The following is a 27,749-nucleotide window of genomic DNA, read 5'->3' as shown; positions in this document are numbered from 1 at the left end:
TAAAAAAAAAAAAGAGAGAGAGAGAGAAGTAAATATATGAGAGTTGATACCAATTCATAAGATTGGCTCAGGATACATTTTATTTATGTTCATTTATTCAGAATATCGGAAAAATACAAAGTAAGACAATAAAAGAATATGTAAAAAAAAAAGAGTATGTAAAATTTTAAGAAATGTAAAGTTACCAAACTCAAAATTCCTAAAGCTACAGTCAGGAAAGAAGGCAAACTATATGTGGTCATATGTTTCAAGGTTAGACAATAAACAACTTTGCTCAACATACTTTTTTTAGTGACTCCTATTTGCTAGGTGCTTTTCTAGGCCTTGGGAACGCTGAAGTAAACAATTCCCCCCAAATTTCTTGCCCTTGTAGAGTTTACATGTTAGAGTAGGTGATGGAAAATGCACAAATAAATATGAAACAAGTTCAAGAATAAACAAGATAAGTGAATATAAAGTAAGTTGGAGAAAAGAAGAAGAATGTTATATCCTGACATTCTCATATCAATATTCTTTTCAGGTAATCAGCATTTTCTATCGACTATTATACATAAAATTAGATCTATAACTAAGAAATGTAAGCTGATCTTTTCTTACAATCACAATTTTACAGTTGGTTTATGAAAGGAAATGAATGGATGCTCAAATGTGGGCTTTTTAGGAAGAGATCTAAGTCACATTTGTCTGAAGTGTCATTTTTATGTTAGTAACAAAATTTAATCAAATTGTGTGTCTCTTAAATAAAGATCGAGAAAAAGAAGTAGGAAATAGGGTATATACAGCATCTAATTAGTCTACTCATTTCATTTTGTTCAAATAGGAACTTTTAACCCTGTGAGGAAGTTACAAAAACATACTTACAAGTTCGGTTTCTTGAAATAAATATCGTGAGAAGCTAGGCATGGAAGCTCTGGTGTTATTTATAAAGCAAATCTTAGACAGAGTGAAGAAAGGATTCTTTTTTTTTTTTAAGATTTTATTTATTTATTTGACAGAGAGAGAGAGAGAGAGAGCAAGAAAGCACAAGCAGGAGGAGCAGCAGAGGGAGAGGGAGAAGCAGACTCCTTGCTGAGCAGGGAGCCCAATGCGGGGCTCAATCCCAGGACCCTGAGATGATGACCTGAGCCAAAGGCAGGCACTTAACTGACTGAGCCAGCCAGGCACCCCTGAAGAAAGGATTCTTAAAGAGGCATATTCTAAAGTGAGTCCAGGATAGTGAATTAAAAAAAAATTAAAAAGGAGGGGAAGAGTTAAAAAAAACTTATTTGTATAAAGAAATAATATATAAACAGACATTCTAATTTCTTCCTTGATGCTGAGCACACACTCTGCATCTGTCGTGTTGGAACATCTATTGAGGATTTGCTGAACATTAGTGATGCTTTGGTGATACATAAAATTACAAAAGGACATGATACTATTTTCAGAAAACATACTTTCTGATACATGAAATAAAACCAACAAAAATTTATGCAGAAATAATTCGGCTACAAAAATATATGCATGGGCTTCACATGGGCATATTTATCCAACCTCTTAAAACTATTAGGGAAAGTTACAGTTCTTTGCAAACAGCCTGGGTTCAAGTCATTTAAAAACACCCACCACCACTTCAACAAACTGTTTAGAAATTACTTTTGTTAAATGAAAATAACCACCCACCAAGACCTAATCAACTGGCCTTCTTGGCCAGTAAGCTACACATTCGTGGGCTTACATGGCCTGAGTGTGTATTAAGCTCTTCCTGTGTACCCTAAAGGGAGGAGGTAGTGAGGACACAGTGCAACTTTGTGGTGAGAAAAAGTCCTTTTGGGCAGGATGCTCACTTGAAGCTGTGACACAGAGCCTGGATGTGGTCAGAGGTATATTGTGGGTAGTTGACCAGAAATGAAAGTAAAAGGTCTGTGATTAGGACCCAGTGAAACTTTTGAGATCCTAACATTTCTGTAAATATGCTTGAATTGATAAGAAACATGTCTGAAAAACAACTTCTAAAATTTACAAGAGCAAGAAAGTAAATAAAGAAGACAGAGAAATAGATCTGAGTCTGGATGTGGATGGACATATTGAAGCAAAAAGTCTGCCATATAGAGAACAAACTGATGGTTACCAGAGGGGAGGTCGGTGGAGGGATGGATGAAATAAGCAAAGGGGATTAAGAGTACACTCATCATGATGAGCACTGAGTAATATACAGAATTTTTGAATCACTCATATTGTACACTTGAAACTAATATAACACTGTATGTTAACAGTACTGGGATTTTTTTTTAAAGTAAGAAATCTGCAAACATACTTATTCAGAAACTAAATAATTACACAAAACATTCAGCTAGGGATTATGTAGTGGGCAAAGCACATATAATGCCATAATAATGTCAACTAGTACATTTTAATAGGATGAATACAAGGCAGAGATTCATAAATCTTGAATGTATGTTTTTGAGAGGGGAAGGAGAAAAGGTCCCTATCTTGGTAACTAATGTTGTTTCGCAGTTTCTTGAGCTCTTAATGGATAAATAATTCCTTGGCCCCATCTCAGATAAAACTTTCTGTAATTAAAAATAAGCAATTCTACTGAGATGTAATTTTATTCACAAACGAATATTTTCATTATGTTAACTTCTTATCCCATGCTAGGAGACTTAATTTTTTTATTTGTTTATTATCAATTTATTTGATATAATGGGACAGAAAAGATTTTTTCCCTGTGCTATTACTTAGAATTTGTGAATAAACAGCTATACAAATAGCAGCTCTTTTCAAAGTTGTTGTCAAGTAAATCACAAGCACGACTTACAAGTCAGATGATTTCAAAGTTCTATTAGCATCTTACTTATTTTTCTTTGATTGGTTGCCATTTAACCTTACATTTCCTGCCACAGTGGTAATCTCCACATTCATGAAAAAAATAAAAAGAATGAGATGCCATTTATAACTTCTGCATCTTGCATCTAAATGGATTTTGTGTTTATTTCAGTACTCTAAAGGTCAAAGACTCTTAGAATTTTGTAGATGTCATAAAATTTTGACATTACTTATCTCAACTGTCTAAGGAAATAGATTTATGAATAAAATAACACAGAAAAAAGACAGTAAAATAAAGGGAGCTATATGAAATTCATTATTATTGGTTTATTAGGTGAGATTATGAATAGCTGGAGATCAGGATAGAGCCTGGAACAGTCTGGAATGACAAGAAGCAAGTGTGAGAAGGCAGATTCATAATTTAAGCTATGTTTTTTGAATAGTAACACGTAGTAATAAAAATCCTTTAAGGAGTTTTAAGCAAGGACTGACAAGGTCAGATTTCTATGCTTTGGGTAGACAATTTGACTTCTCAGAGGACAATGGATTTGATAATGGGAATAAAGAACAAACAAGAACAGCAGTTATAGGCCACAAACTGTGGAAGTAAATAGGCTTTTTACCTAAAACTGTCATGTTAGGAATGGTGACAATGACACTAGTTAGAGGACTAAACTGACACAGTGGATGACATTAAATAAACAATTGGTGAAGACAAGAGTGGAGAGAGAAAAAGTATAGGAATGATGTATATGTGTCTAGATTTTGCCAAATGAAATGATTGTGCCACTAATCTGATACTAGACTAACCAGTTTAGGGAAGGGGATGATGATGGCCTAACCTATGGACATAAAGTGTATGTCCAATAGTGATGAGATAGGAGTAAAAGACCAAGAAAATGTGTTGCCCTCGGTGCCAAGTGAAGAAAATGTTTCAAGAAGGAATTAATGACCTACTGTGTCTAACACCGCAGCTAATTCAAGTAAGATGAGAGTTTATTATTGGACTTATAAAATAGAGAGTAGTTCCAGTGTACTGTTGGGGAAAACATCTAAATTGTCAAAGCTTTAAAAGAAAATAGAAAGACGGGAATTAGAAACATTTTACTATGATGCAGCCAGTAGTTCATTAAATGTATCTATTTTTTAATTTTATTATGTTATGTTAATCACCATACATTACATCATTAGTTTTTTATTTTGATTTTTAAATTTTATTGTGAATGTTCAAACATAAATAAGAGGAAAAAATAGTACAATAGCCCTAATGCCGATCAAGAAAATCATCAGTTGTTGACATTTTGCCATAACTGTTTCATTGTAGCTTTCATTATTTCCCTAAAATTAAAATTAAACATTAAACATTAAACATTAAAAATAAACACATCAAAATTGTGGTTATTCACCCATTATAACCCTTAAATTCAAAGGGGACAAGGGTCCGTGTATTCTTTTTTTTAAATTTTTATTGTTATGTTAATCACCAGACATTACATCATTAGTTTTTGATGTAGTGTTCCATGATTCATTGTTTGTGCATAACACCCAGTGCTCCACGCAGAATGTGCCCCCTTTAATACCCATCACCAGGCTAACCCATCCCACCACCCTCCTCCCCTCTAGAACCCTCAATTTGTTTTTCGGAGTCCATCATCTCTCATGGTTCGTCGCCCCCTCCGATTTCCTCCCTTCAATCTTCCCCTCCTGCTATCTTCTACTTCTTTCTTTTTTCTTAACATATGTTGCATTATTTGTTTCAGAAGTACAGATCTGTGATTCAGCAGTCTTGCACAATTCACAGTACTCACCATAGCCCATATCCTCCCCAATGTCTATCACCCAGCCACCCATCCCTCCCACCCCCCCCACTCCAGCAACCCTCATTTGTTCCCTGAGATTAAGAATTCCTCATATCAGTGAGGTCATATGATACATGTCTTTCTCTGATTGACTTATTTCACTCAGCATAATACCCTCCAGTTCCATCCACGTCATTGCAAATGGCAAGATCACATTCCTTTAGATGGCTGCATAATATTCCATTGTATGTATATACCACATCTTCTTTATCCATTCATCTGTCGATGAACATCTTGGCTCTTTCCACAGTTTGGCTATTGTGGACATTGCTGCGATAAACATCGGGGTGCATGGACCCCTTCGGATCGCTACATTTGTATCTTTGGGGTAAATACCCAGTAGTGCAATTGCTGGATTGTAGGGCAGCTCTATTTTCAAATTTTTGAGGAAACTCCATACTGTTTTCCAGAGTGGCTGCACCAGCTTGCATTCCCACCAACAGTGTAGGAGAGTTCCCCTTTCTCCGCAACCCCGCCAACATCTGTCATTTCCTGACTTGTTAATTTTAGCCATTCTGACTGGTGTGAGGTGATACCTCATGGAGGTTTTGATTTGGATTTCCCTGATGCCGAGCAATGTTGAGCACTTTTTCGTGTGTCTGTTGGCCATTTGGATGCCTTTTTTGCAAAATGCCTGTTCATGTCTTCTGCCCATTTCTTGATTGGATTATTTGTTCTTTGGGTGTTGAGTTTGATAAGTTCTTTATAGATTTTTGATACTAGCCCTTTATCTGATATGTCATTTGCAAATATCTTCTCCCATTCTGTCGGTTGTCTTTTGGTTGTGTGGACTGTTTCTTTTGCTGTGCAAAAGCTTTTTATCTTGATGAAGTCCCAAAAGTTAATTTTTGCCCTTGCTTCCCTTGCCTTTGGCGATGTTTCTAGGAAGCAGTTGCTATGGCTAAGGGTGAAGAGGTTGCTGTTTGTGTTCTCCTCTAGGATTTTGATCTCCTGTCTCACGTTTAGGTCTTTCAACCATTTGGAGTCTATTTTTGTGTGTGGTGTAAGGAAATGGTCCAGTTTCATTCTTCTGTGTGTGGCTGTCCAATTTTCCCAACACCATTTGTTGAAGAGACTGTCTTTTTTCCATTGGGCATTCTGTCCTGCTTTGTCAAAGATTAGCTGACTGTAGAGTTGAGGGTCCATTTCTGGGCTCTCTATTCTGCTCCATTGATCTGTGTCTGTTTTTGTGCCAGTACCATACTGTCTTGATGATGATAGCTTTGTAATAGAGCTGGAAGTCCAGAATTGTGATGCCAACAGCTTTGATTTTCTTTTCCAACACTCCTCTGGCTATTTGGGGTCTTTTCTGGTTCCCTACAAAGTTTAGGATTATTTGTTCCATTTCTTTGAAAAAAGTGGTTGGTATTTTGATAGGGATTGCATTGAATGTGTAGATTGCTCTAGGTAGCATTGACATCTTCACAATATTTGTACTTCCAATCCATGAGCATGGAACGTTTTTCCATTTCTTTGTGTCTTCCTCAATTTCTTTCATGAGTATTTTATAATTTTCTGAGTATAGATTCTTTGCCTCTTTGGTTAGATTTATTCCTATGTATCTTATGGTTTTAGGTAAAATCGTAAATGGGATTGACTCCTTATTTTCTCTTTCTTCTGTCTTACTGGTGTATAGAAATACAACTGATTTCTGTGCATTGATTTCATATCCTGCCACTTCACTGAATTCCTGTATGAGTTCTAGCAGTTTTGGGGTGGAGTCTTTTGGGTTTTCCACATAAAGTATCATATCATCTGCAAACAGTCAGAGTTTGACTTCTTCTTTGCTGATTCAGATGCTTTTATATCTTTTTGTTGTCTGATTGCTGTGGCTAGGACTTCTAGTACTATGTTGAATAGCAGTGGTGATAGTGGACATCCCTGCCATGTTCCTGATTTGAAGGGAAAAGCTCTCAGTTTTTCCCCATAGAGAATGATATTCGCTGTGGGTTTTACATAGATGGCTTCTATGATATTGAGGTATGTGCCCTCTATCCTTATACTCTGAAGAGTTCTGATCAAGAAAGGATGCTGTACTTTGTCAAATGCTTTTTCTGCATCTACTGAGAAGATGACATGGTTCTTGTTCTTTCTTTTACTAATGTATTGTATCACATTGATTGATTTGTGGATGTTGAACCAACCTTGCAGCCCAGGGATAAATCCCACTTGGTCGTGGGGAATAATCCTTTTAATGTACTGTTGGATCCTATTGGCTAGTATTTGGGTGAGAACTTTTGCATCCATGTTCATCAAGGATATGGGTCTATAATTCTCCTTTTTCATGGAGTTTTTGTCTGGTTTGGGAATCAAGGTAATGGTGGCCTCATAAAATGAGTTTGGAAGTTTTCCTTCCATTTCTATTTTTTGGAACAGTTTAAGTAGAGTAAATGTTAATTCTTCTTGAAATGTTTGGTAGAATTCCCCTGGGAAGCCATCTGGGCCCTGGGCTTTTGTTTGTTGGGAGATTTTTGATTACTGCTTCAATTTCCTTAGTGGTTATAGGTCTGTTCAGGTTTTCTATTTCTTCCTGATTCAGTTTTGGTAGTTTATACATCTCTAGGAATGCACCATTTCTTTCAGATTATGTAATTTGGTGGCATAGAGTTGCTCATATTATCTTCTTATAATTGTTTGTATTTCTTTGGTGTTGATTGTGATCTTTCCTCTTTCATTCATGATTTTATTTATTAGGGTCTTTTTTTTTTTTTTAAATAAGTCTGGCCAGGGGTGTGTCAGTCTTATTAATTCTTTCAAAGAACCGGCTCCTAGTTTCGTTGATCTGTTCTACTGTTCTTTTGGTTTCTATTTCATTGATTTCTGCTCTGACCTTTATTATTTCTCTTCTCCTGCTGGGTTTAGGCTTTATTTGCTGTTCTTTCTCCAGCTCCTTTAGGTGTAGGGTTCAGTTGTGTATTTGAGACCTTTCTTGTTTCTTGAGAAAGGCTTGTATTTCTATATACTTTCCTTTTACAACTGCCTTTGCTGCATCCCAAGGATTTTGAACAGTTGTGTTTTCATTTTCATTTGCTTCCATGAATTTCTGTAATTCTTCTTTAATTTCCTGGTTGACCCATTCATTCTTTAGTAGGATGCTCTTTAGCCTCCATGTATTTGAGTTTTTTCTGACTTCCCTCTTGTGATTGAGTTCTAGTTTCAAAGCATTGTGGTCTGAAAATATGCGGGTAATGACCGCAATCTTTTGGTACCTGTTGATACCTGATTTGTGACCTAGGATGTGATCTATTCTGGAGAATATTCCATGGGCACTAGAGAAGATTGTGTCTTCTGTTGCTTTGGGATGGAATGTTCTGAATATATCTTTGAAGTCTATTTTGTCCAGTGTGTCATTTAAAATCTTTATTTTCTTGATCTTTTGCTTACATGATCTGTCCATTTCAGTGAGGGGGTGTTAAAGTTCCGTACTATTATTTTATTGTTGTCAATGTGTTTCTTTGCCTTTGTTATTAATTGGCTTATAAAATTGGCTGCTCCCATGTTAGGGGCATACATATTTACAATTGTTAGGTCTTCTTGTTGGATAGACCCTTTAAGTAGGATATAGTGTCCTTCCTCATCTCTTATTATAGTCTTTGGATTAAAATCTAATTTGTCTGATATAAGGATTGCCACCTCATCTTTCTTTTGGTGTCCATTAGCATGGTGAATGGTTTTCCACCCCCTCACTTTCAATCTGTGGGTGTCTTGGGTCTAAAATGAGTCTCTTGCAGACAGCATATCAATGGATCTTTTTTTTTTCCAATCTGATAGCCTGTGTCTTTTGATTGGGGCACTTAGCCTACTTACATTCAGGGTAACTATTGAAAGATATGAATTTAGTGCCATTGTATTGTCTATAAGGTGACTGTTACTGTATATTTTCTGTGTTCCTTTCTGGTCTATGTTACTTTTAGGCTCTCTCTTTGCTTAGAGGACCCCTTTCAATATTTCTTGTAGGGCTGGTTTCATGTTTGATAATTCCTTTAGTTTTTGTTTGTCCTGGAAGCTTTTTATCTCTCCTATTTTCAGTGACAGCCTAGCTGGATATAGTATTTTTGGCTGCATATTTTTCTCATTTAGTGCTCTGAAGATATCATGCCAGTCCTTTCTGGCCTGCCAGGTCTCTGTGGATAGGTCTGTTGCCAATCTAATGTTTCTACCATTGTAGGTTACAGACCTCTTGTGCTGAGCTGCTTTCAGGATTTTCTCTTTGTCTCTGAGAGTTGTAAGTTTTACTATTAGATATCAGGGTGTTGATCTATTTTCATTGATTTTGAGAGGGGTTCTCTGTGCCTCCTGGATTTTGATGCCTGTTTCCTTCCCCAAATTAGGGAAGTTCTCTGCTACAATTTGCTCCAATATACCTTCTGTCCTTTTCTCTCTTTCTTCTTCTTCTGGGATCCCAATTATTCTAATATTTTTTCAAATTAGGATATCACTCATCTCTCGAATTCTGCCCTCATGATCCAGTAGTTGTTTATCTCTCTTTTTCTCAACTTCTTTATTTTCCATCATTTGGTCTTCTAGATCACTAATTCTCTCTTCTGCCTCATTTATCCTAGCTGTTAGAGCCTCCATTTTTTTAATTGCACCTCATTAATAGCCTTTTTGATTTCAACTTGGTTAGATTTTTGTTCTTTTATTTCTCCAGAAAGGTTTTCTCTAGTATCTTCCATGCTTTTTTCAAGCCCAGCTAGTTTGTTCATAATTGTCATTCTGAACTCTAATTTTGACGTCTTACTGATGTTCATATTGATCGGGTCTCTGGCAGTCGGTACTCCCTCTTGTTCTCTTTTTTGAGGTGATTTTTTCCATCTTGTCATTCTGCCCAGAAGAGAATAGATGAATGAGTGAACAAAGTGCTAACAGGGTAACAATGTTTCCAGAAAATATACACTAAACAAATCAGAAAAGACCTGTAACCAGGGGAAAAGAAAGGGAAATAAAGGTCATAACCTGAGCCAAAATTAAGAGTTTCCCATTGAACCTTCTGAGCCGCCAAGGTGCCACATTCTGTTTTTGTTTTGTTTTGTTTTGTTTTTTTTGCCAGAGCAGCACCAGTTGAGGTCAAGAGAGATTTAACTATATACACAAAAGCTGTCATTTTCTCAAGATCATTCTTGGAAGTCTGATTACTTTTATTTGGAAATTTTGTCTTTGATCATTTAATTTTCTTTTTTTAAATAATTTTTTATTGTTATGTTAATCACCATACATTACATCATTAGTTTTTGATGCAGTGTTCCATGATTCATTGTTTGTGCATAACACCCAGTGCTCTGATCATTTAATTTTCTGTTGAGAGTTCTGATCATTTGGTGATTTTTTTCTTTAAAATTTAGTAATCTTTATTTGTCTATTTATATTGATGATTGATGTCCATTAAACTTGAGCAATATTTTTGTCATGAAATAGTATTTGTATTACTTTGTTAATCAAATTAGAAAACATACAAAGAAGTTTACCTCTGGCAATATTGAAGCTGTGGGAGGAACCATGTTGCTGGACAGAGTATGAGGATATTGTATATTTTGCCTTTTGGGATTTCCTTTCCTCCTGCAGCTGGTCATACTGGTGGTACACAACCCTCTTCAGCACACTTAGCATGTATTCTGGCATCTCTTATGCCAAAAATCACGTTCCTGAGTGCCTTTCTCTTAGAGTCATAATGACAGGGCAAAATCTATTGATTTTTATTTTGCTATGTTTCAAAAAAGGCCACATAGCCTAGATCATCTTAAAGTAAAATTAAAGAATCTAATGAAAGTATTTGAATTCTTATTCTGGCAATAGTCCTAAGCACCCAAGTACTCATTACCTGTTACTTTTAAGCTGATGAGAGGATTAAATATCTTCACCCTGTTGAGCTCAAGTTGGGCTCTTCTGAGATGAAATGCTAGGAGGCAAGTTCATGGCATTCTGTAGCTCCTTTCTCTCTGACACAAGAACCAGTGTTGTTACAGATAGAGGCTACTTAATAAACCTTCATTCAGGGGTGAAGGTGATCTGGGTGAGAGACATATGGTACAAGTAAGAAATAAAGTTCTCTTGCTACAGATATAATTTTTGTTGTTGTAATGAGATCTAATATTTGGGAATTATAAGACATTGTCAGGAATACATGGAGGAGTTATCATGTCTCTAGACTACACTATAAGTCTCAGTATATTTTTAAAGGCTTTATTTATTTATTTATTTATTTATTTAGGAGAGAGAGAGAGAGTGAGAGAGCAAGCGGAGGGACAGAGGGAGAAGCAGACTCCCTGCTGAGCAGGAAACCTGACTACACAGGGCTCGATCCCAGGACCCTGGGATCATGACCTGAGCTGAAGGCACTTAACCAAGTGAGACACCCAGGTGCCCCTATAAGCATCAGTACTGCTTTCAGTTGAGGAATTTGCTGAAGATGACTGTTCTAGTTACAAACCTTGTGGGAGAGTACAAAAATCTTCCTTAGGACACAGATTTCTTAGCTCTAAATATTTCCCAAACCAAAAGCAATCAAAACAGCCAGTGTTGGGACTAAAATTGTAAATCCAGTGGAATGTAGAAGTTATGTCATTAGAAATGCCCCATACTCAATGTATTATCAGAGGTCCTGACATATAGAGATCAAAAGGAAAAGGACAATCCATGGATTCTGAACATGCAAGTAAAGTACTTCAAGTACGACCTGGTCAGTTAAGTTGAAAACATTTGACATTTCTAAACTTTGCAAAAAAAGCAACATATCTAAGAGGAGATAATATTGGAGGTTTATTTTATCCCTGATATGTAAATATACTTATCACATTTAACTGTATAAAGAAGACTTCTTCCAAAAATGTTAAGATTGTATATCTAGCAAAATGAACAAGTAGCATTTAAAAATCACAGTCACCCCAAAAAGGTTAAATCAGGGATATTTTCCTTTTTTCAGATATTATTAGGTCTGCCACTGTCTTTGGAGACAATGATCCCTGGGCTCTGAGAAAATAATTTTGCACATAATAAACCCTAAGGGTGAGGAATCTTGTTTTATTATGAAGATGATGATTATGACAATGATGATGATGGTGACTATGCGGATGAAAGTCTAGTGTTTTGATGATTTTATGCAGTACTACACATTTGGAGATTTAAAAATAACAAATATAAGATTTTTGTTTTGTTTTTGTTATTTGAGTATAACTGACACACAATGTTACATTAGTTTTGGGTATAAAACAGTGATTTGACAAGTTTGTACATAACACTGTGCTCACCACAACTCTGGTTACCATCTGTCCTGTTTCTAAGCCCATTTTTTGTGGTCAGAAAATGTTACATCTATATCAAGGGAAGGCAACCCAAGCTGAATCTCCCTAGGAATACTAAATCCAGGCAACACATACTTTATGGTGAGAATAACCAAAGTAAGAGTTTGGGGTAGATGAATTATTTTCTTAATCATTTTTAGTCTTTTATATTACATAAATGTTAATTTCAAAATTAAATTATTCTGGATTCAAAATTTGTTTTGTTTTTGTGCCTTCTATGCCTGCCTTCTCCAGGATTATTTGAATATTTTTTAGAATTTCATTCCAATTAATATATTGGCTTCTAGGTTACCTCTGTTTACATCATATTGTGATTGTTCTAAAGATTACAGTACACAGTCTTAACTTTTCATAGTCTTGATAGAGTTAATTTTTTACAACTTAAGAAATTTTGTACAAAATAGGTTTATTGATCACCTCCCTAGTCATTATGGTGTAGTTATCATATGTATTACAATCTACATACATTGCAAACACTGGAAGACACTGTTGCAAACTCTGCTTTGAGTAGACATGCATACTGCAATGAAATTAACAGAAGATTGTCTTTCATATTTACCCAGATATTTATAGTTGCTCGTGCTCTTCTTACCTTCCTAAATGCCCAATTTTCTATCTGATACTATTACTCAGAGCCCTGAAGAATTTCCTTTTTTTTGCACCTCTTGCAATGCAAGTATGTCGGTAATGGATGTTTCCAGTGCTGTTTGAAAATGTCTTAATTTATCTTCATTCTGGGGCACTATTAATGATATTGAATTCTGAGTTGGCAGTTGTTTTTTTTTTTTCTTGAGATGACTATTCCATTATTTCTTATTCTCATTACTCATGAGTTTCTGGGTATATAGGTGTTATTCTCTGGTTGCTTTCAAGATCTTTTTTTTTTATCTCTTTCAGAAGTTTGAGTTTAATGCATCCACTCATGACTTGGTTTTTATTTATCTTATTTGGGTTTTGCTGGGCTTCCTGACTTTAACTTTGTGTTTTTCAACAAATTTGGAATAGTTTCGGCCATTATTTCTTTAAATATTTTTCTGCCAATTGTTTCCTTCTCCTTGTAAGATCCTAATTACATGTGTCATAATTTTTGATGTTATTACATTGATCTCTTTTAAAAATTAATTTTGCTCTCCTCTGAGATTGCATTACTATTCTTACCCAATCCAGACCATTTGAGGGGGACAAGAGCTAGATATTTACATGTTGCCTTAGGAGGAGCCACAAAGAAACATAGGTTGTAATTAAGGGAAGAGCCTCATAAAATGTAGGGCAGAGTAACACTTTCTAAATACTGAAGTCTTATTTTATCCACAAGTTTATACTCATTAATTACCAGGAAATGAAATTTTTACATTAGTAAATTTAGTACACGAGATTGGAAAGACACAACTCTGTACTTTTTGCATTCTCTCTGGAATTGAGTGCCTGCAAAGAACACACTTTCTGGTCTGTTCCAATAACAGTAAATTTTAAAAGGGCACCATCTTCCTCTGAATTTAGTACTGAAACGAGTACTATTTAACTCTGGGATCCAGAAAAACAAGTCTGTTCATTATGTTGAACACCTAATGTATATTCTCAGAAAGTTAGACACAGAGAAAACTACCATTTCCCTGACTTCTCCATGACTCTTTCTATTCTGAATTTACTTTTCACTAACATCCTCCTAATATTGTTCCATATTTATATAGCTCCAGTGGTTTTGGTGGATCCCCTAACCAAGCTCACTCTACCAAATATTTCCCATAGCTCCTCATGGGTAGGTATAAGACTTTAGGTACCTTTTTATGAACGTGTTTAGATATGTAGAAAATACCTTGGGAGAAAATTGGGAGGTGTTCCACATCAGAATGTATTAAGCAGCTTCTCTCTTATTTCTCCATTTTCAATAGTAAAAGTACATACTTGTGGTTGGGATTCTCCAACACTAGAAAGAAGAGGGCATTTTGGTGTCTTCTTCCCCTAGGACCCTGTAGGGTCCACAAATCTAGGAATCGAACAGGCTATTTTGTCAAACCTTGACAAGCCCTTTCAAATTTCTTTAATACAAAAAAAGGATAGCCTTTAAATATGTCCAAAACAACACATTGTGGGAGGACACAGGGGTTCTTCATCACTGAGAAAAGGAACAGTAATCACGACTTGATTTTCAAAATAGGAATGCATGTACAGTAGAAATATCACTGTCCATACATGATTTGCTGAATTTCTCAAAAACCTTGTTTAAAATGCAGTATCTTTGATGTATATGATTGAATTGGTTAAATCAGATGATATTTTTGATGCCACATTAAACTAATATATTGAAACAATAGAAATTTGGATAAGTGAAAAGAGAAAGACAAAGTTTTAGACTTCAGGTCTTCTTGAAATCAGAGTTTATTAAATATTAGGGAAGCAAAATATGAAAAGAGGACATATAGCAAGAACTCAATGTGGTTACACTTTATTTTAAGGATCTTTAGGCATGATATTATTTATTCTTCAGATCAGCCCTATTAGGTGGCTACAATTATGGTCCTCATGTCAGATGATGAAACTGAAGCATAAAGTTTTTAAGTAAAAACAACTGAGATTTAGTGAATACTTATGTGCCAAGAGGTGATTTCAAATAATTTTCAGGTAACTCTATGAATCAAACACTATTTCTATCATATTTTCCAGGAGAGGAGCCTGAGTCAGAGCAGTTCTGTAACTAAGTCACAGGGCTAAGAGTGTGCATTCAGAAATTACATAGAAGTGACCTGGTTTCATTGGTGATGTCCTTAAACTTTACCCCATACTGCTTATTCCCCATTTTTACATTGATTAGGGACCCTGGTGAAAGCATCTATATGATGATGTTTACCACTAAACAAAATACCTTCTGAGAATATTTGGCATAGAGGACACAAAAAAACTAGATGGGAAGTTAAAAAAGTAACTAAGCTTTTAAACTGTTTTCCAGTATTGTTTTTTACAAACACACTTACTTATCTCATAAACTATAATGAAGAAAATATTCCTAAGGCTATTATAGTAGGTTAGGTTAAATTTCAGTGATCTACATTTCTTCCATGTGACCATTTTGAAAAGAGTATACTTTGCTGACAATTAATGGATGTTTGGTCATGTGACTTCTTTTCACAATATAATGTGAGTGAGAAAGTGACATCTTACAAGTTCAGGGACCAGGCATTAAGAAGCACATATCTCCCTTCCCCTATGATCTAACTGAACATAAATAAATAAATAAATAAATAAATAAATAAATAAATAAATAATAAAAAATTAATCTTAAAAGAATAAAATATTAATTAAAATAGTAACCAAAAAAAAGCACTTATCTACTGGCTCTTCTGAGAGCTATTGATCTCTGTTATATAAGGTCATATACCAGGTATCTCAGTCCTCTAAGAATAAAATACATAAGAAAGATGTAAACTGAATCTGGAATAGTCTGGAGTCAAGTTCTTACACGCCCAACCTACATAAACTGAAACATCCCCAAACTATAAGTGGTTGAATGAGAAATAAATTTAAATTATTTTTAAAGAATTTTTAAAATATTTTATTTATTTATTTTTGAGAGAGAAAGAGAGAATGCATAAGCAGGGGCAGGGGCAGAGAGAGAAGCAGAGTCAAAGGCAGACTCTGAACAAACTGAGCCCCCCAGGCGCCCTTTAAATTATTTTTAAATGTCAATGCAATCTTGGACAGTTTGTAACACAACTTTAGCTATTAGTTACAGCTGCTATTTACATATTGTACGAAAATAATCTTGAATATTCATATAATTTCTCTATACGAGTTTAGGGAATAAATATAGAGAATATAAAGAACAAGGCTATATTCAAAGAGATAATGTGTATGAACTACTGAGTTATTTTGCAAGTTATAATCAAATGTAAGCTCTTTCTCTCTTGTGAATGACCTAGGGTAGAAATATCTCTGAATAATTATCAAATTACAAAAGGCTCTCCCAAATTCTGTCAATATCCAGCTGCTTGACCCACACAAGTATCATTATACTTTTAATTCTTGTTTTCTTTGTTATTTAACATTTTTTCCCATTAAAGTACTTTTCTAAGCATTGAAGTGAAGAGTGGCAAAAATAGGGACATGGAGAATTTAATAAAACATGCTATCTTCCAAACTATCTGCAGTCCAGGTGAAGAAAAAAAAAAACAAGAAAATGTATCAAAGAACATTGGTTATTATCCAATGAAAATACCAATCTTTGCCAGAAAATGAATCTAATCATTAATAATGCTGCACTAAAACAGATTCAGAAGATAGATGTCGGTTCCATACTCTGGGGACGTGGGACAGATGTGAATGGCTCTTTTATAGCAACCCTGTGGTTGTTGCATGATAACCCCAAGTGTCTGTTTTTTCTGTTTTTTGTTGTTGTTGTTTATAAAAATTTATTGAAATTGAAAATTTGATCTTCTATCCCATGAACATCCATTTAGGTGCCTTTCAACTGGTAATCTGCTCTCATAACTGGATTGCTGCTCTCATAAATGCCCTCTAAATCTTCAGGTTGACAGGTCTGCCTTGGCTTAAAACTTGTTCCAGGCCTTGTAAGCTGTCCCAACTCTTCACACCTTTACATGAAAAGGTCTTCAAACTCAGCACCCAAGCAAGCTGTCCAAGATAGTGGCCTGTAAGCCCAAAGATAGTTGGTCCAGACATGTCAACAACTCAAGTCCACCCCTTCAACTTCCAGCTAATTATGTTTAGTGCATGTTTGCTCATGGCTAAGGTGTGAAACTTGAGCTTTAGGATCTTGGCAGCCACTTCCACACCTTTGGCACAGAACTGTCCATCAGAAGCCATTAAAAGCCACATTGCATTCACACCCAACACCATTCCTAGGGAAAACATTAGGATTTTTAAGATAGCATTTTGTTCTAAAGTCTGTCTAAGCATGTAGGTTTTCTATCATCTATATTGGATCATTTACACCACCCATAATTTCCTGACTATAAAGGGTGCAGTTCATGCAGTTCATAAGTTAGAAAAAGCATATTGCACAAAGGTTGGGAACCACTGACATAAATAATGGTGCACTACCTGAATGCAGCCATTGAGAGAACCACGTGGACTACCCCAACCACCAGCCTTCCTGAGCAAGGGGCCAAAGGAGGCCCTGGCTGAGGTCATTAACAAAGGCCCACTCAGGTGACTCAGCATGGGCAGACCCTGAGTGCCTATTAACCATTTAGTACTCTTGGCTCCAAATGGATCTCTCAGTGCCCTGTTTTCAGGTAATGGAGCTAGGTGCTATAAACTTCTCTTCTTTGTCAGCTCACATGAGGTTGAATTGTGTCGGTAGAAGGCAATGGAGAGACATTGCTGCAGAAAGGGCTTTTCTTCCTGGTTTCATGGTGTTTTCAGGGTGTTTGGCTGCTATGGCTTGGTTGCCTGCTGTATGCATCCAGGAAGTCCTGTCCCAGTCAAAGCTTCCAGCCCTTTGTTCTGTGCCTCCTAACAGTCTGGCAGAGAATTCTTCCTGCCTGCCAGTGACAACCTGAGATCCATCCTCACCAAGTTCAGCCTGTGGACTATGCAGCTGCTCTGTCTCAGGCTAATCCCCTGAGCATGTCTGCCATGAATCGTGTGTATCCACAGTCTTCAATGACATCTAAATCCCATCTTCAGAGAGTAGACCTGTCTTTCTCAGTGATTACTACTTTGGATACTCTCCTTTCACTCTAAGGTATTCTTATAACTTTCCTTATCTTAGCAGCCTTTCCTCTTAGTAGGCTTTCCCTTACAAATAGATAATAATTGTTTACATCAAACTTCTCCTGGATTTTGTCCCCTGACTCAATTCTCACTGATAACCTTGCCACCCTGGTTTGTCATTTGTAGTCCCTTTAAGGGCTATGAGAAACCAACTCATTTGGAAATATGAGTGGAATTATTCACCTTAGTGAGAACTTTATAGTAACAGTGCTTGGTATTATAATTTGTAATTTATGATTTAACAAATAACAAAAGCCTAAGAAATGTATAATATGTTCCTTAGTATATATTTTTTACATTAATAAAATTGAGATTGAAAAACAGTTCTATAACACCAAGGGTGAAACCTCAGGTACACTTTGGACTTTGTGTGATTATGATGCATCACTGAAGGTTCATCCTTGGTAACAAATGAACCATTCTACTGAATGATGCTGATAATGGGAGAGGCCATGCACGTGTGCATAGAGGGATAATACAGGTTAGTTCTGTATTTTCTTCTTAATTTTGTTGTTAATCTAAAATTGCTCTAAAAAATAATATCTGAAAAATATTCTGAGAAAATAATTGGCTTTTAAAGAAATGAGAGATATGTTTTTTTAAGATGGTGAGATAGCATTATACCAAAATTAAGTAGCTAATATGCCTGGTGCTTACAAACATATGTTTTCGTTTCTAAACAGGATGCAAAAGAACATTTGCTTGACTCAAAATCAAAAAATGGGCAATTCTTGTCACTCTCTGAAGATACTGACAACCTGAAATACAGAGAATTATATCTCATTAATCTTAGCAATAAATAATATAATATTCTGATGAATAAACAATTTATTTTGACTAAGAGTTATATATCTAAATCTGAATATTCCCCATATAATTTTTCTATAGAAACACTTCAACAATTGTATTTATATAGTTGTTCATATATGGCTGTTTTTCTTTGTAAGATTAATTATTTTAAGTCATGAAATATAAATGTTCTCAAGAAACTTACTCTTTGGAAAAGAAAGGTGAGCATTTTGACCACATTGATGAATTATAATGGCTTCTCTGGGAGACTGTTATCCATGAAGAATGAATGAAGACATCCAACAAACACTATGAGAAAGCAAATTTAATTAGAAGTCAAATAAAAGCTCATACTCACCTGAATTTTGTAGTAACAAATAAACTCTTTCTTACTTTATAGAATCTTTTAAATTATCATATAATGTTACACACTGGACACATTATAAAAGTATCATAGTAGGAGTAAGTGAAGAGGACAAACTGACAAAGATAACAATTTCAGGGTTCTAAAAATTGATCAAAGGTTAATAATAATTTGTGAAATATCTATTATTAAAAAACTCTTAGAGATTCAAGTAAGAAGAAAGCACATCTGTAGTTTTCTTGCTCAGCACTGTTCCCATGCCTTCCTGCCTGCCCACCGTAGCTTAGTGATCCAGCACTTATAGTTCTACAATTTGGAGAAGCTGCAAATGGTGCTAGTGCCACAGGGAGACTCTATTAGCAGTGGAGAAGGGAGTGAAATAGCCCATTGACTTTTCAGCTCAGAGTGATGATTTTGCTTGTTAATGAATGAGGAAATCCCATATATTTACTAGTCAGAGGCTGTGTATCAAGCCTTGTATCAAGCACTGTGATCTTCATAAATACAAGCAGAAGATACTGTAAGGGAAAGTATGACCAAAGAGTTGACATGAGTTCTCTAAACACCTTTGGCTGATGGAAAAAATATATATATATGTGCAGAGGGAGAGGAGACCAAGATGAACCCAGTAGAAAGTAAAAGCAGAAGGAGGCTTGAGAACTGCTAGAGAAGTTATGAGCACTCCACTCCCCCCCACACACACACATGCACACACATCACATGGCAGAGGGTGGAAGCCCTACTGACTTGTGGTATTTGAATATAGTCTTTTGAAAAAATTAGTGTTTGACATCTAAACTACAAAGTCACCAGGGCAATCCCTAGGAATGTTGGCTGAAAAATAAAAATAAGCAATTAGAATTTGGAAAAACTGGGCAGACATATCAGCAGGCAGACTTAGAAGATCCTGTAGTAAAGTTTATACAAGTTTCAAAAATAATAAATCAAAGAAAAATGAAATAGAATGCATGGTTACTAATCTATATTATCAAAAATTCTACCTAAAAATTAAAAAAAAAAAAACATGAAAAGGAACTGGAAGGGGTGCCTGGGTGGCTCAGTCAGTTAAGTGTCTGACTCCTGGTTTTGGCTAGAGTCATGATCTCGTGGTTGTGGGATTGAGCCCCTGTCCGGCCCATAGTCAGTGAAATCTGCTTCAGATTCTTTTTCCCTCCCCGTCTGCCGCTCCCTGCTTGCATGTGTTCACTCTCTCTCTCTCTAAAATAGGTAAATAAAATCTTTAAAAAAAAAAGGAATGAAAAGGAACTGGAAAATGTCTTCCATACTAAGGGAAAATAAGGTCTATAGAAACTTTTATGGGGATAAGATGTTAAGTTTATTTGAAAAATATATTTTAAAGGAATCTTTAAAAATCTATGTAAATTATAAAGAAAACTATGTTCAAATAATTAAACGAAAATATTATGGCAGTAGTAGATAAAGTAGGAATTATGAACAGAGAAATAAAACTATGCAAATAGACCATAGAAATTCTGAGTTTATAAATAATAGGTATCCAATTTTGGTGAGCATGTGAAGAAAAGGAAATCCTTTGAATGAAATGTAAATTGGTATTGCCAAATGGAAAATAGTATGGTGGTTTTTAAGAAATTAAAAATAAAACTACCATATGAATCAGTAATGCCACTTCTATGTATATATTTAAAAGAACTGAAATCATTATCTCAAAGTTATACCTGCATGTCCATTCTCATTGCAACATTATTCACAATAGCCAATATATGGAAGGAACCTAAGTATCAGCAACAGACAAATAGTTAAAGAATGTATGATACACACACACATACACATATTTATACATATTGAAATATTATTCAGCCATGAGAAAGAAGAAAATCTTGCCATTTGTGACAAATGGATGGACCTTGAAGACATTATGTTAAGTGACAAAAGTCAGACAGAGATAGACAAATACTGTGTGGTCTCACTTACATGTAGAATCTAAAAAATTGAACTTGTAAAAGCAAAGAGTAGAATGTTGTTTACCAGAGGCTGAGAGGTGGGGGAATTGGGGAGGTTTAAGAATACAAAGTAACAACTAGTAGATAATAAGTTCTGGAACTCTAATGTACAACATAATGATTATAGTCAGCATTACTGTATTAGAAACTTCAAAATTGCTAAGACTAAATCTTAGCTGACACCCACAAAAATGATAAATATATAACATGAAAAAAGTGTTACTTAACATTATCTTAGTAATCACACTCTAATACATAAGTGTATCAAATGAACACATTGTATGCCTTAAATTTATACAATGTTATATGTCAATTATATCTCAATAAAAACAAAAAAAAGATATATTTGTAATACCTACAGCTCCTACTAAGGAAATAAGAATATAGCTAAGACAATTTTTGTCTTAGGAATTAAAATGGAACACTAAAATAACACATGTTTAATATAAAAGTTGTCAGGTAACATAGAAGAAGAAATCAAGACACAGACATAGAATAAATAGCAAAATGGCAGACCCAAACCCAACTATCCTATTAATGATATTCGTGTGAATTAAATAAATATTTCAATCAAAAGATAGAAATTGCCACCCCGAATGAAAAAGTAAGATCCATCTATATGCTTTCTGTAACAGACACACATTAGACTCAAAGGCACAAGTAGGTGTAAGTAAAAGGATAACAAAAGATCTACCCTACAGAGTCACCCCATGAGTGAGCAGAAGTGGCTATTCTAATATCAAAGTAGCTGTTAAGACAAGAAATATTATTAGAAATTAAAAGAAACATCTCAGCATGTTAAGCTGTCGATATAAGAGGAAAATAAAACAATTACAACCATATAATATTCATTTTACAACAGAACCCGCAAACACATGCAATAGAAACTGACAGATTTGAAAGGATAAATAAACAATTCAATGAGCACAGCTGGAGATTTACAGTTCTTCCATCAGTAGTGAGAGAACAGCTAGTCACAGAATCAGAGGCCTATGGAAGACCATCAAAACAGTAGGAACCAGCTTGACATAACTGACATATACAGAAAGAGGTTTAGGTCATAGATAGGGATCAAATATTTGAAGGATGGAGATACTCAAAGTATATTCTCTGAAGACATAGGAACAAATTAGAAGCAGCAATGGAAAGAAATGTGGGAAATGTCAAAACATGTGGAAAAGTGATACACTTCTGAAAAATGTATAGTTCAAAGATGAAATCTGTCAAAATACCTTGTACTGAATGATACTAAACTGAGAATATGTGAAAACTTTTAGGGTGGAACTCAAGTAGTGTTTAGAGACAATTTGCACCTTTGTCACTTCTACTCAAAAGGAAGAATGTTATAAAATGCATGATCTGAAAAAAACAAAACAAAAAATCAAAAAATAAATAAAATGCATGATCTGAGTAGCTTCCTTCTCAAGAAGCTATACAGAGAAGAGCCAATTAAAGTTAGAGAGGAAAGAAATGGTAAACATATATTTAGCAGAAAGCTGATTCTGAAGTATGTATAGTAGAATAACTAAGAGTAGCCCTAAATGGATCAATATCCAAATATCCAAGAGCATCAGCAGTAGTATGGATGAATACATTATAGTAGAATCAGACAATGGAACAGAAATGAGTTTGGACAATTGAAAACTTCATGCAACTACATAGATGAATTGCACAAGTTTAGCTTCCCCTGAAAGAGCCAAGAAAGAAAGAATACATACTGTATGATTCCATTTACATAAAGTATTTTTTAAATGCAGGTAAAAATATGAAAGGGGCATTTTGTAGTCCTGGTAAAATTCATTTTCTCATTCTGTGAGATGATGACACTTGAAAATTCAGCCATCTGTTGGCATGTATAGCATTCCACCCATCTGTATGTATATTATACCACAATAAAATTAGCATAAGAGAATATTTTGAAAATATGCAAACATTTTTAAAAATAGACATAAATTGAAAAAAATCCTACCAAACACAACTTGTGAAAACCAAAGCAAAAAGAAATAAAAATATCAGAGGTGTGTTACAACTTCTAATACAATTTTATCTGTCATTCAGAAAGCTTTTCACACTCAGTTACAGAATATTTAGATGTTTATGAGTAAGGACAAATGTGATGCCAATTGAACACCAAAATGAAACCCTTGAGGGTGGAAAAAAGGGGCTAATAAAATCTGTGTTATGTGCATTTTGATAGGAATACTAAAAAAAAGGAAATTACATGTCAGTGGCAATCATAAGTAGATTCTGACAATATGTAAAAATAAAGGACTATGACATAAGTAGATTTATTGAAGCAATACCATGTTGGATTTACATCTGAAATCCCATAGTCATAATCCATCACATTAGCAGAGTAAAGAAGATCAAATGATGTGATTTCTCTGATGCAGAAGGCAACTGATAAAATTAATATTTATTCTTATTTTAAAAAATATCTTTAGAAAGATAGAAATAAGTAGGAAACATCAATGCAAAGATCTAGAATAGATATAAGTCTGGAAAGAATTATATAAACTTAATGTTTAAAAAAAGACCATTTTTAAAGTATGAGTTGACATAAAAGTACATAAGGAGATTAACGAGACAGAAGTGCAAAATTTATATTCACACATATATGGAATGTAGATTTCAACAAAGATCAAAAATCATTCAGTGGAGAAAGCATAGTCTTTTCAACAAATATTGTGGGAAAAAATAGAGTATCAAATATTATTAATAAATATATATCTTATACTATGTAAGAAATACTAAAAATTGATCATACATAAGTGTAAATGATAAGATTTCAAGATGATTATTAGAAAAAATGCATGACCTAAAGTTGGGCAGACATTTCTTAGGTAGAACACCAAAAACATGATCCATGAAAGAACAAATTGACGAAGTGTATTTCATCAGGATAATTTCTACTCTTTGAAGGGAAAAGAAAGATAAATCATAGACTTCAGAGAAAATATTTACAAACCATGCATCTCATAAAAGACTTGCTGCCAGGATACATAAAGAATTATCAAAGTACAGTAACAAAAATTAAAAATATAACCAAAATATTTCAATAGTTAACTTCATCAAAAAACATATATGGATGGCAAATGAGCTTAGGAAAAAATGTTCAACACTATTAGTCTTAGGAACACTCAAATTAAAACCACTACAAATCAGACTTCCTGTTGTCTATAGTTTGTGAATGTTCACTGCTTCTGTCTTATATGAATATGACATTTTAAACTCAATTCTCAGAAATTTTCCAATATGGGAGTAAAAATCCAAGTCACAGTGTCAAAATGTATTTGCATCCTATAAACTCAGAAAAGAGCACATATCTAGAATATGACAAGGACTTTTAAGAAGGGAAAAGAAGACACCATCTAGGAGAAATGGGCAAAAGACACACTCGAGCACTTCTCATTCTCACAAAAGAGAATATCCTAATGATTCACAGCCCATAAAAATGGAGCTGTTATATAACCACCAGAACTTACTCTATTAATTTTTCTGAGACTACTGAACTTTGGATCAAGGTACTCTTTGGTAAAATGTGTATTTATACAATACATTAGAAAAACATTGGAATAATTTAATAAATTGAAAGCACACATAATTATGACCATGTAATTTCATTCTAATCCTTAGGGAAAAATGTATTATAATTAAACATAAATACAATTATAATGTTATATTTTGCATTTGTATTTTATGATGATAAATGTAATATTTATATGCTTAAATGTATTATATACTATATAGTTATGCATCATTTATAAATTATTTTACATACAATATGTAAAAAAGACAGGGAAAGGCTTTTCATAAAATAATTGTTCATAATACCCACATACTAAAAGGAACAAAATTTCTGAGAATAGATTTTAAAATGTCATATTCATATAAGACAGAAGCAGTGAACATTCACAAATTATAGACAAACGGATAATATAGATGGTTTACAAATATGTGAGAGTGAAAGGAGACACATATCAAAATGCATACTGCATCATTCCATTGATATAAAGCCTAAAAATAAGCAAAGGTATTTCATAATATGAAAATTAACAGGGCTAATAAAGGCTCTAAACTTCTATTTCAGGATCTGATTTATAATTATGTGGTTCTAACTACTTTGTGATCAATTTCAAAATTATATACTTAGTTTTTTGATGTGTGGTAAAATTAAATAGTAAAGTTTATTTCAGGCAAAAGAGCATATATAGAAGCACTGCTTTCTATGAAAAGCTAGACTGGAAATTTATCAAATGTACACTGACAGTATAAAATATAAATAAAATATTTAGAGTCAAACTATGGAACATTAGCAGACTTAAATAAACTACAAATACAAATACAAACACAAATACAAAACTATGGGTGAACTCTACAAATTTAATATTATAATATTAACTGATAAACTCTTAATAAAATGGAAACATCTGAAATCTTACCAATTCCTCTTTATCATCTATGGAGAGCAAGTTAGAGTTCTTAGAAGCACAGGACACTGAACTCTCATTCCATGATTTTCTTTCAGTGCTAATGTAATAGCAATTATGAAAATATGTAAACCACTCTTTTGGACAACAGTGACAAGCTGGAGAAAGATTATGAGATATCATGCAAAAGAACTTTGAATATTAACAAATTCAAATTAATTTACAGACTCACATATGTATACACATATCCATGTACACTCATAGGATGGTATAAATAGAACAAAATATGCTTACATACACTTACCAAAGAATGGTCAGACTATCATTCCTTAATTTGTGTGTTTATATAAAGCAAACACACAAGAATGTCCATCTCTACATGTCCTGAGAGTCACTAAACGAAACCACTATTTTAGAATAGTAAAATGATTTATCTCTTATCATGTTATAGCAGGAGGAAATTTGAGGCAATGGCTAACAATGGATATAGGGATTTGAATGACTATTTCTTCAGATTGTTACATTCAAAGTAATACTCTCCTATAATCATTATTTTTGAAAGTTTATTACATTATTTTCTACTTTATTTTCCCCAAAACAATCTATTATCATCGTTTCCTAGCCTAAGATAGAGATAAAATAGAAACTATACTAATATCAGAATTTTGAAAATGATGTTGTACCTTTTGGGATCCTTGTTTCCAGGGACGTTTGGTTCTGCTCTGGTCCTTCAGTAACTAGAAAAATTAAAACAATCTTCATACAAACTTAATATTAAACTGAATAAATCATAATGATTTGAGTTTCTGAGTTTGAAGTTTGGCGCATTGTTTAGAATGAGAAAATTCTGTAATAAAATTGATTTTACCAGTAAGTAATTAATGAAGTAATGAATATGTGGGGGAAAATGTTTCAAAAGCCTAAAGAACCAAACCTCACCACTTCATATAGTATTTGGTTTATGCAATCTCAAGAATTAATTTGTGTATTTCTCAATAAGGTCTCTGCTGTAACTTCTCTTTGAGTCATGAAATCTGAACATATTTGTGATACTCTCTACATTATTGTTATTTCTACTGTGACAAATTTAAAAAAACCATTCCAAACTTAAAGCATATATGTATTAAAATGAGATAAGACAATTCCATAACATAGTGCAATATTTCAAGGCACTAATGATCATTAAAGTGAAAAATTCCCTTGTAGTCATTCAAACACTTACTTACAGGGAATAACAGCTATTGTGACCACAGTGGACATCAAGACAAGGCAGATGATTCCCAGGATCCCAGCAATGAGCTTTCCTGGACATGAAGGTAAACAGTAGGAAGAGAAATGAAAACAATGAGAAAGGACGGGCAGAAATTATCCTTTAGGAAATTTAACGTACCAGAGAACAAATGATGCCCAGAGGGTCACAGATAAAAACTTGGACTCCAAACCCATATCTACCATTGTAATTCTCTCAGAATATACCATTGTATTTGCAGTAAATTTATTACCCCATGAGACGTTGGTAAAGACTACAAATAGTCTGGAACAAAGTCAACTACATTATATTATGCAATTATATCAATTATATCATGTAATTATATCAATTGCAATACTATAGTTGCAACTTCAAGCTCTGATCCTAAGAAATGAAAAATATGGAAGATCTTTCCCTACTCACTTTCTGCACCCCTGCATGCCAACTGCACATCATATTACAGTTACACTGTGTGTATATTAAATGTTTTACCTTTGTAGTGGGAATTCTTGTCATTCCTTTGAAGAGCCTGAGAAGCATTTTGAAGATTTAATTCTGCATATGTTATTTCCTGCTCAGTTACTGAAATGGAACTTTTAGTGCCCTTAGCTTTCATTTGCTGTCTTTTTGAGCCCTTAATCTGATTGAGTTCTGCATAGGTAACTCCTTGGTTACTCATCTCTGCAGCTGAGTAGTGTCAGGCACGGTGCTGAATGGAACTGTACTGAAGGACTTGAATAGAATATGCAATAACAAGATTGCTAGGACAGTCACACTGGGTGGAGTGTGTGGTAAGTGATGGTATTCATTTGCTGCTGAACAATGTAAAATCTGGTACTAATTTACTCATAGATTTAAAGAAGCATTTCATGATGAAATAAGTGGTTTAACAATGATATTCTATGTTTGACACAATAATACTGGTTGGAGAAATGTAAAGCAATAAATTAGTGAAGAAGAAAGGAATTCATGAATAATATTATCCTTATTAATGTAAGTTCAGATTCCACGGAATATTTCAAAGGCAGTAGAATAACTGGGTTAAAATTAAGATGCTGTATTAGAAAAAAATGCTGTACCAACTTTTTGATAGTTTTTAAAACCATTTTAAAATTGAGTGCTCTAAGATTGGGAAATACTAGTTTTAGCACATATAGGAATTTCCTGTAGTGTATGACTTTTATTTGGGGATTTAAATTTCTTTTTTTTTTTAAGATTTTATTTATTTGACAGAGAG

At 34.2% G+C, this 27,749-nt stretch overlaps 2 protein-coding genes across 4 annotated transcripts in view; both read right to left on the bottom strand.

Moving 5' to 3' along the window:
• KLRK1 (killer cell lectin like receptor K1) overlaps positions 1–27,749 on the bottom strand; it is a 264,238-nt gene that overhangs the window by 22,200 nt on the left and 214,289 nt on the right. The gene's annotated exons all lie outside the window — the stretch shown is intronic.
• Positions 18,336–27,198, bottom strand: LOC112830044 (NKG2-A/NKG2-B type II integral membrane protein-like). The gene is made up of 6 exons (XM_025879685.2): positions 27,005–27,198; positions 26,490–26,567; positions 25,947–26,000; positions 25,276–25,421; positions 18,693–18,796; positions 18,336–18,456 (listed from the first exon to the last, which is right to left on the bottom strand). The coding sequence occupies exons 1-6, from the start codon at positions 27,189–27,191 to the stop codon at positions 18,336–18,338; spliced, it is 690 nt and encodes a 229-aa protein (XP_025735470.2). The 5' UTR covers positions 27,192–27,198.

This window comes from Callorhinus ursinus, unplaced genomic scaffold (genome assembly GCF_003265705.2).
Source record: "Callorhinus ursinus isolate GAN/ISIS: 27379988/994484 unplaced genomic scaffold, GSC_fseal_2.0 scaffold27, whole genome shotgun sequence".
NCBI lineage: Eukaryota > Metazoa > Chordata > Mammalia > Carnivora > Otariidae > Callorhinus > Callorhinus ursinus.
This window is presented reverse-complemented; position numbering and strand designations above follow the sequence as displayed.

Bases quoted from the DNA above. Each gene is read 5' to 3' on its own strand.
- LOC112830044 (XM_025879685.2), bottom strand. From the start codon at position 27,191: ATGAGTAACCAAGGAGTTACCTATGCAGAACTCAATCAGATTAAGGGC. The intron at 26,001-26,489 runs GTAAGTAAGTGT...TAATTTTTCTAG, and splicing joins CACAATAGCTGTTATTCCCT to TTACTGAAGGACCAGAGCAG. The intron at 25,422-25,946 runs GTACAACATCAT...ATCTTTCTCCAG, and splicing joins GGAAACAAGGATCCCAAAAG to CTTGTCACTGTTGTCCAAAA.